Here is a 16,025-nt window from a genome sequence, read left to right on the forward strand (position 1 = left end):
AGTATGTTATTTAAGTGGACTAAATCTGTTTCTTTTTTTTAAAACATGGATCCTAGAGCATTTAACATTACGATGTGATTTGCATTACTTTTCTGCTGGACAGCCTTGCTCTAGACCTGAGTGCGAAAGGGTGGGGAGAGGATGAAACGTCAGGATACGGAAGGCAGATCTAGAGAGAAGGGACAGGGAGACAGCCACAGTAGAGGGAAATGTCGGAGGCAAAGAAACAGGCTGTCTGAGCGGAAAGAGACCGCCGACAGTGAGGCAGCCGTTCTCACTCAAGGTGGAAACAAGGTAAAGACGCCTGTTTGTTTTTTCGTTTTCTCTTCAGTCAACTTAATTATCTTTATATTTGAGGAATATACTATATGTATAAAGCAGCCAAAGAAACTGTTAAAAATTCCCTAAAGAGCCAACAGAATTTACCTGCAATATTCCATCCCAGTGATACCAAAAGATGCCTGTTTTGACTGTCACCTTTTAATGCAATCCTGAGATTCTAGCCAATGCCACACCACAACAGAAAGGTGAAGAAGCAGACCTTTTTCTGTCTGCAGGCGGGATGACTGCGTGTATTTTCCTCTCGCACTCACCTTGCTGGCCTGCAGGCCCGCACAAGAATGTGGCATGGGGCCTCCTCTCTCCCAGCACCTGTGACACTCCCGGCAAGCGGCGTCAGCAGCTGGGAGAACCAACCCCGGCCGTCACCCCTGGCCTACACTGGCCACATCGGCACCCCGGCCTACACCGTCACCCCTGGAAGACGCTGCCCCTCTGGGCGGCGGGCTGGGTGCTTACCGGCGGATGGCGTTCGCGAACTCCGTGGCCAGCTCGCTGTCACCGCACGCCGTCCGCAGTTCAGCCAGGGACAGGGCGGGGGAGGCGGCGTCCGGACACTCCTGAGGACGCAAAGCACCGGGTCAGGCCTGGAGCTGAGCAGGAGGCGAGCAGGGCGGCAGGGCGGCCCCGGCCGGGCACCCACAGTGCACCCAGGCCGCGCCACATCCTGAGCACTCAAGGAGTTCTCTCGTCTGACCACCGTGACGGCCCTCTGCAGCAGACACTGCCAGTATCCCCTCCTGGCCAAAGAGGGAACCAAAGCACAGGGAAGTGATGCTGTCCTGTCACTGTGAGGACTCGGCGGAGCCAGGATGCGCTCAGGTCAGTGTTCCCGCCACTCAGGAAAGACACGGGGGAAACATACATGCCTGGGGGGTCCCTCCCCCATCCCACACCCTCCGGGGAGAAACCCAGTCCCCTCTGGATTCAGGGGCTTCACTGGGTCCAGGTAATCATCTAGAAAACCCAGGAGAAGGGGAAGAAAACAGAAGTGCGTCTTGGCATCAGACAGGAACTCTGACATCACCTAACCCAGCTCCTTCTGTTCTACAGACGAGTACATGTAAGAGCCTTTAGAGAAGGCCTAAATCCGGCATGGAGCTCAGTCCATTCATAACACCATGGCTGTGCCCATTTGAGCGGCCCGCTGTCTGCATACAGAAGAGGGCCGCTGCTCTGCTGTGGAATAAGCAGAGGCGGACAGCGCTCATCTGATAATTTGCTCGGCAGACATTTCCTGAGGATTTACTACAACCCAGGCTCCAGAAGAAAAAGCTTGTGACCTGTTACTCAGGACAGAATGTAGACAGAAGGCTGCATCTCAATGGGTGCGCGCTCCAAGGAGTCAGGGACCAGGGCTGGAAGTCCAGATGACGGGAGGCACTGGGGCGCCTCCACCCGCCCGCACAGACGCGCCACAGCACCGGGGGCTCCGGAGGAGACCACCGTGTCGGAGCCCTCCCCCGGCCCCCAGCTCTGCTCTCTGCCCTCCGCTCCACCTGGCGTCTTGCAGCCCGAGCGCCACTGCCCAGCTCTGCAATCTCTCCAGAGTGCAACACCCTCTGTGCATGCATCGACTCCCCTGCGGGGCTGGCGTGTCTCCTTACAGACAGGGCCGGCTGTTTCAACCAGTGCCGTTCACTGAGCGCGTCTGGTGATCTCTGCTGCACACAGACAAGAACTGAGAAAACCTAATGTGCTTTGGTCAAGATGTGGGACCCGAAGGGAAGTTTTAAACCAAGCATGACACCCAGCCACCTCCCTACCTCGAAGCAAGAATAGATGTTCTAGACTCCAGTCTGGCTGGCCACCTGTTTTTATAAAGGCCCACAGAGTAAGAATTGTGTTTCTATTTTTAAAATCAAGGGAAAGAAATCAAAGGGCTATTTTATGATATGCAGGAATCATACGAAATTCAGATTTCAGTGTCTGTAAATAAAGCTTTGTTAGAGCCTAGCCATGTGCCTCTGTGTCCGTACTGTCTCTTCCTTCGCAGTAAGGAAGAGACAATTTTGCAATGGCAGAGTTACATAGGTGCAGCAGAGTCTGTATGACCCCCAGATCCTAAAATATTGACTATCTGGCTCCAGCCTCTGCTCCAGACTGCTTGCCTCATCTACCAACAGATAAGACCAAATGAATAGCCCAGAAGGGAAATATTATTGATAGAGTAAATGGGTCTAATTTTTGAAAGACAAAATAATCAGCTTACTCTAATTTCATTACCTGAACAACACAGGGTGCTTTTATAAAAGCTCTAATGTAAAAAATAAAAATAGATCATCTGGTCTTTTACGTCAAAGAGATTTCTGTTTTTTGGAGCCATTCCACAAAATACAGTGCTTCCCCCAGTCAAAATAAGTACTAAGAACCAGGGGAAAATGCTCAGCTCGGTAAGTCCACTTCCACCCCACCCTAAGAGTACATACGCAAACACAGGAGCTCTGTCCCAGAGTGATGGCTCACAAACTCAAAGGGCTGTGCACAGATTCTGAAGCCGTTGCCACAGAATGGACAAGCCATGTCTGTGAGCCCCGGATCCTCCCGTGTGAAGAAGCACTGCTGCCTACCCCCTGGTCAGAGCCCCCCACCCCAAGGTCAGACCCCTCCACCTGTGGTCAGACCCCTCCACCCCCATGGTCAGACCCTTCCACCCCCGTGGTCAGAGCCCCCCACCCCGTGGTCAGACCCCTCCACCCCGTGGTCAGAGCCCCCCACCCCGTGGTCAGAGCCCCCCACCCCGTGGTCAGAGCCCCCCATCCCGTGGTCAGACCCCTCCACCCCCGTGGTCAGAGCCCCCCACCCCGTGGCCAGACCCTTCCACCCCGTGGCCAGAGCCCCCCATCCCGTGGTCAGACCCCTCCACCCCCGTGGTCAGAGCCCCCCACCCCGTGGTCAGACCCCTCCACCCCCGTGGTCAGAGCCCCCCACCCCGTGGTCAGACCCCTCCACCCTGTGGTCAGAGCCCCCCACCCCGTGGTCAGACCCCTCCACCCCGTGGTCAGAGCCCCCCACCCCGTGGTCAGAGCCCCCCACCCCGTGGTCAGAGCCCTCCATCCCGTGGTCAGGCCCCTCCACCCCGTGGTCAGGCCCCTCCACCCCCGTGGTCAGACCCCTCCACCCCGTGGTCAGACCCTTCCACCCTGTGGTCAGAGCCCCTCACCCCGTGGTCAGACCCCTCCACTCCGTGGTCAGACCCTTCCACCCTGTGGTCAGAGCCCCCCACCCCGTGGTCAGACCCCTCCACCCCGTGGTCAGACCCCTCTACCTGTGGTCAGACCCCTCAGGCACCAGCATGTGGTCTCAGGGTGCACCCCATGGTGACCTTTCCCAAGCTCAGACTGTGTCACGTGACTCCTGCAAAAGCCCCTCTGCGACCCCTGCCCGGGTCCAGGACAGCGCAGCTGGTGGGTCTCTCCATCATCACATCAACCCCTCCCTCCTCTGGGCTTGGCCTGTGCTGCCCCATCGGCCCAGGGCAGACTCCCGCGTGCTTCCTGGCCCTTCATCAGGCTCGCCACTGGGTCTGTGTTCAGGAAACCTGCCCCTAACCTCCAAATCTGGATCGTGGGTCTGGCCTGTGGCGCCCCCTCACCCTGGGCGTCCATCTTTGCACTCTGGATGTTGTGTCCTCTGTTGTGATCATCTATTTGCCCTTTGGTGTCCCGCACTGGAAGCTAAACTCCTGGAACTACCTCCAGCATCTTGCCTGGACCAGATCACACCCATCACAGGAACGGATGGCCAAGAAGGAGCATGGCCTTGGGAGAGCAGCCCTGCTGGGTGCTGTGGCCCCAGCTCCCTTGGCGCCCTTGTAGGTGAGTGTGGGCAGAGGGTGGCTATGGCCTCTGGAGCAGGCAGCACAGTTCTTAGCTGTTTAGGGGAACCATTCCCTGCCACACAGCATCAGCAAGGGGCTTTCTTCTCAGGGATACTCCTCTGGTGAAGACACCCCTGCACCTGGGCCATGAGGGGCCACTCACATAGTAGCAAGTCACTGCACGCCCACAGTCCTGGACCAGAGATAAATGGGTGAGGAGAAGCTGGCGTTCATCAGGAACAGAAAATTGCATGCACGGAATTCCAGGACCCTGCAGCAAGGGATGTCTTTCTTTACAGTCTAGACTATTTTTTTTCTCCAATGCAGTATTTGGAATTATTCTGTGATAGAGGATGATGCAATGAGCTTGAATTCTAGAAAAGAGGGCTAATGAAAGTGTGAGTTTGCAAGATGATGCCACCAGTGGCCCACACTCTGCACCCCTTGGGGTAACTCAGGGCTCGCCTTCCTCCTCTGCCTCAGGCCACCTCCTGCCTTCCAGGACGCTGAGGAGGAAACACGCGAGAGGAGGACCAGAGCCAGCCAAACTGGGCTTCAATCCTGATTCTGCTGTGAGACCACCCCCCGTTCTTTTAAACCTCATTTTTCTCATGTAAATGGGGATAACTCTTGCTTCCCGAGAGTCGTGAGACTTAGGGGAGATGACATGTGTGGTGATCAGTGCCATGCGATCAACACCGATGCTCACACTGGCCAGGAGGAGGAGGAGGGGTGAGCACCGGCCTCCTGGACCACTGCACAGGCCACTCCCCGGAGGAGACCGTGAGCTATGAGGTGCTTTACCTGCTACGTAAAGTGAGGTCTGAAAAAATGTGGACTTGGTTTCTTTGCGCTCAAAATGTCACTGCTTTCAGACCTCTAGAATGGCTGCAGTTCCTCTGCAATAAGGAAGCTGAGGGCAGTGCGAGTGAGGCTCTGCGGGAGGGTGGCTGAGCCCGGACCCGCGCCTACCTTGCCAGCTGCGTCCTTGCCCCCGCTGCTGGTGGAGCTGAGGGACCGCGTGCGCTGCTCCTTCTGCTCCTCCACCTCAGACTTGAGGTGCTCGATGTGCACGAGGTAGGCCTGCTCCTGCGCTTCGCGTGTGCTCAGCTTCAGCTCCAGGGCCTTCTTCTCCTTCTCCAGGAGGTAGAGCTGGGCCTTCAGCTCAGCCATCTCCTCCTGCGGGACACAGAGCATATGAGGGGCTGGTGGGGTGACAGCAGGGCCCCCGACCGCCCCCGCGAGGCCCATGGGGGGTGTCACTTGGCAGCTGTTACGGGGGGCCGAGCCCCGGGGGAGACTGGACGGCCGCCTCCACACGCCCGCAGTCCTGACTGTGGCACCACGCACAGACTTGCCACCGTGTGCCAGAACCGCGATCAGCAGATAGAAGGGGCAGGCCTGCAGGCTTCAGCTCACAATAAGGGGCATCTTTCTAACAACCAGGAGATTCCACCTCCTCTTCCCCAGTGGGCATACTCGCCTTGCTGGAGACCAGTTTTCTGGCAGGCAGAGGCTAACCTGCATCAAAGAGGTTGAAGCATCTGACTAGGTCCCTTCTAAATTCCGTTTCCTTTTCCATTTTCCATGACACCAATCCACGGATATCATCACCCTCATGGCAGTTGGGTCCTGCAGCCACGCTGGGCAGCTCGGAAGCACCCATAGCAGTGACACTGGCCCCAGGTCCTATTGACTTCAGGGCCCAAATAAAATCCATGGAAACATAGCCCTCCTCAGGTGACTATTCATCAGGTCACTTTTTGAAGTTTCTTGGAGAAGTCAAAGGAGAGTTTGCTGTGAAGAGGAAGAAGTGACCCCAAAACGGGACAGTGCTCTCCTGGACCAGGTAACAGTGAGAAGCACGAGCATTTACTGAGCATGTAACACTGCTTTAAATGGTTATACTGAGCAGTTCATTAAGTGCTCTCACCCTGAGGTAGGTACTTCCATTCATGGACGGGACACTGAGGTGAGCAAAACCCACAATTTCTTCTCAGCCCACATACTGAGTAAATTATGGAGCCTGAGTTTGAACCCACGACATCCAGCTCAGAGGCCAGGTAAGCACCAAGCTACAGTCCCCCTTTCGAGGTGAGCCCATACATGACCCCTGTCCTTTGCCTCTGCTGGAGGGCGAGTCCTCTACCCCATGACCACCAGCTCTTCTCCCCAGCTCTTTCTGTGATCCTACTTAAAAGGATTCTTCATACGCTGAGTCACTTCATACACTGAATCCCTTGAGAGGGATTTACCAAGTCACTGGCTGCGGTCACCCCCGAAGTGACCCTCCTCTGAGCTAACAAGCCTCAGGCCTGCTGTGCTCTGGTGGGTAAGCCAGACCTGGGAGGGGATGGTCTCAGCTCCAATGTGGGGAAACACCGGGAGGGCACCCAGCACGGTTAGTTACACTCAGGGACGGTATTAACCACGGAGAAGGCAATGTGCCGAGCAACTGCTCAAAAGAAGACGCAAACCTTTCCTGACGATGACATAAAACCAGGATGAAAGGTGCTCCCCACACGTTGAACTGTCTCATCTTTTGCCACCAGAAACAGGATTCTTAAGGTGCTGGCAACACTATGTCCTGAGCTAATGTGGACAGTCACGCCCAGAGCAACACACAGACGCAAGCTTGAGAGGAGGAGAGATGAATGCCTGGGTGCCAGGGATGCAGTGGGCGTTCTGCCCAAGAGGAAAGCTGAGCAGTCACAGTGCCGTCCCTGAGGCCTCGGATGGGGAGGGGCCCAGGACCTGGGCTTTCAGCACCTGCACAAGGGCGGGGCGGACAGCCAGGCCAGAGAGCCCGACGGGGGCACCACCTCGCAGGGGAGATGAGAAGGCTGCCTTCCTGGAGACGCGGCCAGGACACGTCTGTTCCCACTCAGGTTTCGGATGGGAAGAGAAAAGAAAAGCCTCCTTTGAGGAATCAGATGACAAACCTGAGGGATGCATAAACGTACAACAGGAACTCTCGGCCAAGAATATAACAAAGACCAGTCCTAAACCTCTGAAACCTACAGGTCCGAACGGGTGTAAGGCCACAAGCATCTACAGGGATATCTCTACCCAGGACGACCCAGGACCACCCAGAAGACAAGGCCTCCACCGAGGGTGAACCAGCACCTGGGGTGTGCTGGGGAGGATGGTGGTTGGTGCCCCCACAGCACTAAAGGGACGAGGGGGTCAGGAAATCAGGGCTCCTGTCCAAACGCTGCCCTGGCCTCGCCCTGTTCTCCCCGCCTCACCATAACATCAGCATCAACCTGGGAAGCACCTGCAAGCATTCTGGAGCCCCAACAGAGGCTGTCTCACCCTGCAGAGGCCTATTCTGGCTTCTCCTGGAGACGAGGCGTTCCATTCTGGCCTGGGACCCCCTGAGACTTCCCCAGTGCTCAGTGCACCTCTCTAGGAGCACTTCCAGCTCAAGGGACCCCGAGACATACTGGAACCACTCCTGTCTACACACGAGGTTCTGGCTGTCCTCCTGTGGAGAGGCAGCTGAACATGGATGGCTGACCAGCTTTCGAGAGGCCTTTTTATGTTTCCTCCTGATGACAGTGGAGTGCAGGGGGTGAGGGTTTGAAGAGTCCCCCTGGACCCCTCACAGATACCTTCATGGCCATGAGCTCCTGCATCAGCACCGCGTTTTCCAGGTCTAGTCGCTGGCTGTCTCCCCGGGGCTTGACGTCGTAGCTGAGAGGGTCGATGTGGATGCTCTCCAGCTCCAGCATGGTCAGCTTGACCGCCGCCCTGTCATTCCTGAGCTGCTGGATGTAGTCCTTCAGCCTCTGCTCGTCTTCCTTAGTGAACTCTGTGTCACAGCTGCTGGCTGTGGAGCTGGTCGTGCTGAGAAGGCAAAACAAACCAACTCACTGCATCTCCAGTCGCGGCTCACAACACAGCTCTTTCCTCCTCGTTCTTCTCCATACCCTCCTCTCCCAATAGTACCTAGCTGGTAATGCCGAAACATCAACAACAAAAAAGCATTCTTCCTAGCAGTGTACATTGATACCACCTTTTGGGAAAGAAACGACGTGAAGAATGTCGGAAATGTTTACACCCTTTAAGACAACATGTGGACTCTAGAAATGAATTCTAAGGAAATAATTCCACAGAAGCAAAAACATACACACATACAAAGATGTTTCGTGGAATATAAGATTTAGTGAATTATAGTATATATCAAAAAGAAGAAAATTACGTAGATGTTATGGAAATAATGATGACAATGGTGGAGAGAGTTTGAGGAAATAGGATGAAAAATATGTCATAAAAATAGTTGTACACACTGCTATAATTAAAATGGATAACCAACAAGGACCTGCTGTCCAGCACAGGGAACCCTGCTCAATGTTATGTGGCAGCCTTGGTGGGAGGGGAGTTTGGGGGAGAATCAGTCAGTTCAGTTCAGTTCAGTTCAGTCGCTCAGTCGTGTCCGACTTTCCACGACCCCATGAATCACAGCACGCCAGGCCTCCCTGTCCATCACCAACTCCCGGAGTTCACTCAAACTCATGTCCACAGAGTCGGTGATGCCATCCAGCCATCTCATTCTCTGTTGTCCCCTTCTCCTCCCACCCCCAACCTTTCCCAGCATCAGAGTCTTTTCCAGTGAGTCAACTCGTCGCATGAGGTGGCCAGAGTATTGCAGTTTCAGCTTCAGCATCAGTCCCTCCAATGAACACCCAGGATCGATCTCCCTTAGAATGGAGATACACGTATATGTATGGCTGAGTCCCTTTGCGGTTCACCTGAAACTATCATAATATTATTAATCAGCTATGCCCCAATAAAAAATAAAAAGTTTGAATTAAAAAATGAAACAAAATAGGTGTGCTTATGGACAAGACTTAACAAAAGGGATACGTTAAAGGAACAGAGCAAGGTGAAGAGCACAGGATCTATAGTGTGGCCTACAGACGGTGTGTGTGCGCGGGCACATGCACTGCGTGCTCACATCCCCCAGACCGCTGACAGCCACCCCAGGGGCTGGGGGCCGGACAGAAGGGCAGTGGGGGGCCCCTTCTATGTGGAGTACTGCCACAGCTTGGAAAGCAGGGTGCCCCCAGGCCTCCACAGCCGTTCCTCTCCCATCATGGATGAATATAAATCCTTCACAGGGACACAGGCTGGTCCGAGGGGCCCTTGGCCACCCATGCTGTGGGAATGCTAAGCAGGGTCTGGCAGTTCCTAGACCTGAACCCTGGGAACGTGACAGGCCATGAATGTTTCTGTCGGTTCCAGAGTCCCATGGTAGGGTGAGCACCACAGGAAAACTGCAGCCTGGCTCTCAAGACCTACAGCAGTTTCTCTGGACGCCCCTGCGCTTGATATAGCCTGCATGGAACTGGCTTTGGAAAGATGGCAGATAAACAAGCAAGGGGCCTATTTAGCTGTCATCAAACAGGCCAGCCTGGCATCATCATCTTTGCCGTTGCAGACCTGGAAGTGGAGGTTCTGAGACATTTTGTGGCTGGAACCCAGTGCAGCTGGGCCTAGGCTGACGTCGCCTGTCCCCAAGATTTCCATTGTGAGGTGCTGAGCCAGGAGTAGGGATTGGTATCCACAGGCTGTTTCACTGCCCCGAGCCCAGGCCTGCGCTCCTCACCTCACAGCAGCAGGGGTAACAGCCCCCCAGCCAGCAGATGAAGTCTCCTCACAACCTCGATGTGACAAGAGCGTCCCATTCTTGTCTGTGACACATTATCAAGAAGTTGAGGCTTCCAGGGAGGGAAGGGTGGAAAGGATGGTAGTCCACACACATGAAGAAGAGGACTCCCTACGGCTCTGGTGGTCTTCAAGTCAGAGAACAACGGCCAGCATAAAAGCTCCCGATTACCACAGACTCTCTGAGGCCCCCTACCACCCCTGACTCCATCAGGACGGGGCGAGATCAGTCTGACCAACACAGAGCACCTCTTTAGAGGTGCTGATGGTTACTTACAAGTGTCCGCTGGGGGTGAGGGGGGAGAGCTGGTCAGAGAGTATGGGGCAGAATGCCAGGTCTCATAGGGCCTCACAGGGTTGTGTTTTCTCTCTAGAATTAGATTTAGAAGCCCCTGGAGGGTCTGTACTAGAGGAGTGACAGGATTCACCTTGCATTTTAACAGGTTTCCTCTGTCTGCTGTACTGAGGAGCGATGCGGGGAGGCAAGGTCAGAGACAGGGAATCCTTTTGGGGGCTACTGGAACAAGCTCCGGAGAGAAGGTGGAAGCTGAGAAGACAGGAAGGAGGTTTAAAATGATTCATCGATCGGTGCTGTGTTCTCAAGCTCTATTTTAAAAAGGATGAGATGGCACAGGCAGCAACGCCCTCCAGTTGGAACGCTTCAGGTGCGACGTCATAAACAAAGCAGCGCAAGGAAAGCCTGAAAGAGCAAGCAGTATCGCCAGCAGAGGGCGCAGGGAGCCGGCGGGGCGTCTGTGGACGACGACAGCTGTCCAAGGGTGACTTGGCCTGAGGAGAGAGAGGGCCCCTCCTCAGCACCTCCGCCTTCTTCAGTAAAGCTCGGTGACAGGCACGCCTCACACAGAGCCACCCAGGAGGACTCAGAGCTCGCCTGCACGGATTGTCAGTGTGGAGGGATAGATGCCTAAGGCCTCAGGTTCCACATGTGAGCGAAATTAGAGTGAACTGAAGTGGTGGCAGGGTTCACAGCACATTCCACGTGACTGAGTGAGGAGATACCCTCGCAGACACGGCATGTTTAGACAGCACGGTGCTGGGAAATAGCAACACTTTTTTCCAGTGAGTGGGGAGAAGCCTTCAGGTAGGAAAATGAAGCTCTCCCATGAAGCTGAGACTCACTTTACAGCTTCTTTTCATGAAAAGTCACTTTGGAAAATGTTAAACATACAGAAAACACAGAGATAAACTAATACGTACATGGCCTTTCTTCATGTTTTCTTTGAAATGCTTTTTTAGAAATGGAACACACTTGGGCTTCCCTGGTGGTAGAGTAGATGGGCGTCTTCCTGCCAATGCAGGGGACGCAGGTTCAACTCCTGGTCTGGGAGGACTGCACATGGCGCAGAGCACTAAGCCCACGTGCCGCAACTCCTGGGCCCATGGGTTGCAACTGCTGAAGCCCCTGAACCTAGAGCCTGTGCTGCACAACAAGTGACGCCACCACAAGAAGAAGCCCGTGTACTGCAACTAGAGAGCAGCCCCCTCTCTCCACAACTAGAGAATGCCCACACACAGCAGTGAAGAACTAGTGCAACCAAGTATAACAAATACATAATTTTTAAGAAAAGACATAGAACATACTTGAGGTACCATTTGATTCCTGTCACTTAAAAAATATATTTCCTACAAATTTTTACCTTACACCGGTCAGCATGGCCATCATCAAAAAGTTTACAAATAGTAAATGCTGGTGAGTGTGTGGGGAAAAGGGAACTCTCCTACCTAACCGGTGGGAATGTAAGGTGATGCAGCCACAGTGGAAAACTGTATGGGGATTCCTCAGAAACCTAAAAGTAGAATTACCATATGATCCAGCAATCCTATTCTTGGGCATATATCTGGACAAAACTATAATTCACAAAGATACATGCACCCCTCTGTTCACAGAAGTACTGTTTACAATAGCCAAGAGATGGAAGCAACAATGAACGGATAAAGAAGATATGGTGTGTATGTGTGTGTGTATATATATGTAAAATAGAATATTAGCCATAAAAAGAACGAAACAATGCCATTTGCAGCAATGTGGATACAACTAGAGATTATCATACTAAGTGAAGCAAATCAGAAAGACAAATACCATATCACTTACATGTGGCATCTAAAGTAGGACACCAATGAACCTATCTATGGAACAGATAGGTTTCCATGGGGTCGCAGAGTCAGACACAACCAAGTGACTGAACTGAACTGATGAAACAGAACCAGGGACACAGAGAATGGACTGGTGGTTGTCAAGGAGGAGGGGTGGGAGAAGGAAGCATTGAGAGTTTGGTGCATACAGAATGGATAAACTGAAATATAGATATAATTTATATATATATTATACATAATATATCCAGATATATAAAACTGGTGTATATAGGATGGATAAACAACAAGGTGCTACTATATAGCCCAGGGAACTATATTCAATATCCTGTGATAAACAACAGTGGAAAGAATGTATCTATATGTATAACTGAGTCACTCTGCGGTACAGCAGTAATTAACACAACATTATAAATCAAATATACCTCAGTAAAAATTTAAAAAACCATTTCAAAACTCAAAGGACAGCAGAACCTAGAGTTAGTTCTCCAAATATTCTGCAGGCCCTGAAAGGTTAATGCTGGCATATTTTCTGTTTAGCAGGACTGCTGCTCCCCAGTGTCGAAGAGTAGTGGTGAGGCTGGGGATGGCAGTATCACCTGGTAACTTGTTAGGAATGCATGTTCCCAGACACCATGACCCGGATTCAGAGAGTCAGGAATGCTGGAGGAGGGTAGCTATCTGTTTTAAAATGTACCATCCAGCTGATTCTGAGGCTCAGGCAGGTTTGAGAACAACTGGTTGACCCCACAGGATAGTGGGCCTTTGCAAAATAAGGTAATGAGACCCCGTCCCAAATTCTCTTCGGAGTGGCCACTACGTTCCTGGGCTGATCTGGTGGGTACCAGTGAGTGCGAGCAGGTCTCTGACATCAGGCAGACCTGAGTAAATGATCTTCCTCTACCCATGCCTAGCTTTATGGTCCAGAGTAAATTACCCAAGCTTTCCAGCTATGATAAAGTGGGGACAGTAACAGTTCCCACCTCACCAGGTTACAGACAGGAGACAATGGGTCCTAAAGCCAGCAAGGCCACACACCGTGCTTGCTTTGGGGGAGGCAGAGAGGGAGGGAAGCTGGGCCAGTAGCCTCTCCACACCCAACACCAGACCCAGGACCCACCTAGCAGGTCCTGCAGAAAACCGCCTGTCTGAGGGACAGCACAACAGCCAGTGCTGACCGGACCTGAATACTCCCAAGAACTGCCTGGGAGACAGTGACCTGGGTGGGTAGAGGCTGCCCGTCTTCGGGGTGTCCTGGAACCCTCTGGGACCTGGGCCTGATCCCGAGTCTGGCAGGGAAGGCATTTGTCTCACCCTCTCCACTGCAGTAGAGTTTTAAGAGAGAAAGAAACGGAGAAGAAGGGCCAAAGGTCTCCCCTGCACAGTCTCTACCCCTGTGGGAACCTCAGGGTTGTAATGCTTTTCCAGGGGAGAGTTTAATTTCCAGATAAGCACTCAGCCTGGCAGCCCCTCCAGGCGGCTTCCCTCTCCCTTCCAGGACACCCCAGTGGGCAACGGATCAGGCGAGGCTCATTCCAGTTCTGCTCTGTGCTCCCACTGTCCTACCTGGAATATGGCTCTGACAGCGCTGAGCGGAGGGGAGGCCACAGCCCTTTCTCGGCCTCCTCTAGACAAAGGCGCGGTCTCCAGAGAGCCGGCTGCTGCTGCCAGGCGGGAGCAAGTAAGCCATTAACCCTTGGGCTGGGAATGCAGGAGGAACACAGGATGAGCACAGCTGTCAAGGGGGATAGTCACTGTCTGAGGGAGCTGGGCGCCTCCTCCTCTCCAGGGTGAGAGGGATGGTGGGAGGGGGCAGATGAAGGAAAGCCCGCTGTTTTGCTCTGGTTTCTGGAGGAGCCAGGCCAGGTCACATGGATTTCTCCTTCCCTGATGAGCCGCTTGAGCTCCCCTCGGCTGGCTCGGTTCAGAGTCCACGGGTGGCCTGCAGGACGCCCGCTCACTGCACACATGGGGCCTGCAGCGAGGGGAGCGCTTGCTGGCTGTCCCGGGCCCCCACCCTGCCTGACCGCGGCGGGGCTGGATGCAACGATGGAGATCCGATGGCCTCTCTTCTGCCCCTCTCCACCATGTCTCATCCTTGTCCTCAAGACAACTTCCCCTCTTGCTTCACAGGGAAAAAATCCCATCTTTTTTTTCAGCTTCCTCATCTTGTCTTGGCAGAAAAGAACATTTCTTTTGCCTTGGAAACCAGAGATGGATTCCTCCTAAAGTTTTTCTCAATGTCTTACATGGCTCCCAGTTACAATCTCACTTACACCAAGTGCCACTGAGGGGCCTTCTAATTGCTGAGCATTTAAAATTTATTTGAAGGGTGGCGGGGGTCAGGCCAGGTGACATTTGGCCCCACTTCTCTGAGCAGAAACTTGAGCCTGTCAACTGCCTGAACCTTTCAGTGTTGTGCTGGGTATCCACCCATTCCCCACCCCCTTTCTGACAATTCTTTGTCACAAAGGAGTAAAAATACTCTACACAGTCCAAACCTCCTAGGTCTAGATGCTCTCACATGACTATAAGAATTCTCTAGGAGAAGTGGTTCAGGCAGGAAAAATTATCCAAAAAAAAAAAAAATATAGCTGACGCTCAAACACCAAGTTTAAACTGTGTGATCACTTATACCTGGATCTTTTAAAAACAAACATACTTCTATAGGACTTTCCTGGCACAGTGGATAAGAATCCGCCTACCAATGTACGAGTCACAGGTTTGATTCCTGGTCTGGGAAAAATCTCACATGCCATGAAGCAACTAATTCTGCATGCCCCAAGTACAGAGCCTATGCTCCAGAGCTCATGAGATGCAACTACTGAAGCCCACACACATAGAGCCTGTGCTCTGCAACAAGAGAAGCCACTGCAATGAGAAGCCCGTGCACGGTAATGAAAAGTAGCTCCCGATCACTGCAACTAGAGAAAGCCCGAGCAAAGCAAAAGCCGGGAATTAAAAAAAAAAAAAAATATATATATATATATATATATATATATACATATGTGTATATATACACACATATATAGTATTATATTTATGATGGGTTTGAGGGAATCCATGGTGAGTCTTGGAACGGATCCTCTGAGATTATACGGGTAGGTAAAATCTGCCACCAGATAACTACAGCAGTCAAACACATTCTGCTTTCAGAAACTTAGCTGACGGTGGAAGGCAAAATGAGAGACACAGTTAGGAGACAGATGATATTTCTGCAGCTATTTATAAGGTGCTGTTATGATGGTGTTGGAAACCAGGCATCTCTAAAACAAATATTAACCGGCTCCTGATTTGGTTGCTGATAACATTCCGAGATAAACACCATATAGATCTGATACTTCTACTGCTGCTAATAATTTCTCTGACATTAAAAAAATTAAACACGTTACAGTCAGCACTCCCTATCTATGAATTCTGCATCTGCGGATTTAGCCAACCTCAGCTGGAAAATTTTTGAGAATAAAAAAAATATCCAGGAAGTTCCAAAGAGCAAAACTTCAATTTGCCATGTGCTGGCAACTATTTACATAGCATTTACATTTTATTTACAATTATTTACATAGCTTTTACATTATATTTGGTATTATATAAGTAACTCAGACATGATTTAAAATATATGAGAGGATGTGTGTAGATTCTAATGCAAATACTACAATGTTTTACACAAGGGACTTGAGTATCCTCGAACTTTGGTATCCACAGAGATCCAGAACCAATCCCTCGAGGATACCGAGGGATGACTAAATGATTTCCAACATCACTAACAATTAAGAGGTACAAAGTAAAACATTAAGGGTTTTTTTTTTTTTTTGCTTAGAGATTGACCAAATTAAAAAAAAAGTATGTTATCCAGTTTCAGCAAAGGATGCAGAGGTGCTCACACAGTTGCTGGATCATGTACGGGGGGGTGGGTGGCACTAGTTGACATCTGAAATAACAGTCATTTTTGAGCCAGCACCTTCCACTTCTCAGAGCTGGTCCCCAGAAACTGCATCAGGGGCACAGATACAAGGGCAAGGGTGGGGACTGCAGCAGCAATGTAACAGGAAGAACAGCCAACACGTGGGAGTAACTCAGTTGT

General features: G+C 52.0%; 1 protein-coding gene across 2 annotated transcripts in view; it reads right to left on the reverse strand.

Moving 5' to 3' along the window:
- MCC (MCC regulator of Wnt signaling pathway) overlaps nt 1–16,025 on the reverse strand; it is a 323,312-nt gene that overhangs the window by 24,182 nt on the left and 283,105 nt on the right. For both annotated transcript variants that reach the window (XM_055435515.2, XM_055435516.2), the window contains 3 exons: nt 7,774–8,008; nt 5,132–5,338; nt 799–899 (listed from right to left, as the gene is read on the reverse strand). In XM_055435515.2, coding sequence (XP_055291490.1) covers nt 799–899; nt 5,132–5,338; nt 7,774–8,008 — 543 coding nt within the window. The remainder of the gene's footprint in view (nt 1–798; nt 900–5,131; nt 5,339–7,773; nt 8,009–16,025) is intronic.

This window comes from Moschus berezovskii, chromosome 9 (assembly GCF_049115385.1).
Source record: "Moschus berezovskii isolate FMDL1 chromosome 9, NW_MosBer_1.0, whole genome shotgun sequence".
NCBI classification, from domain to species: domain Eukaryota; kingdom Metazoa; phylum Chordata; class Mammalia; order Artiodactyla; family Moschidae; genus Moschus; species Moschus berezovskii.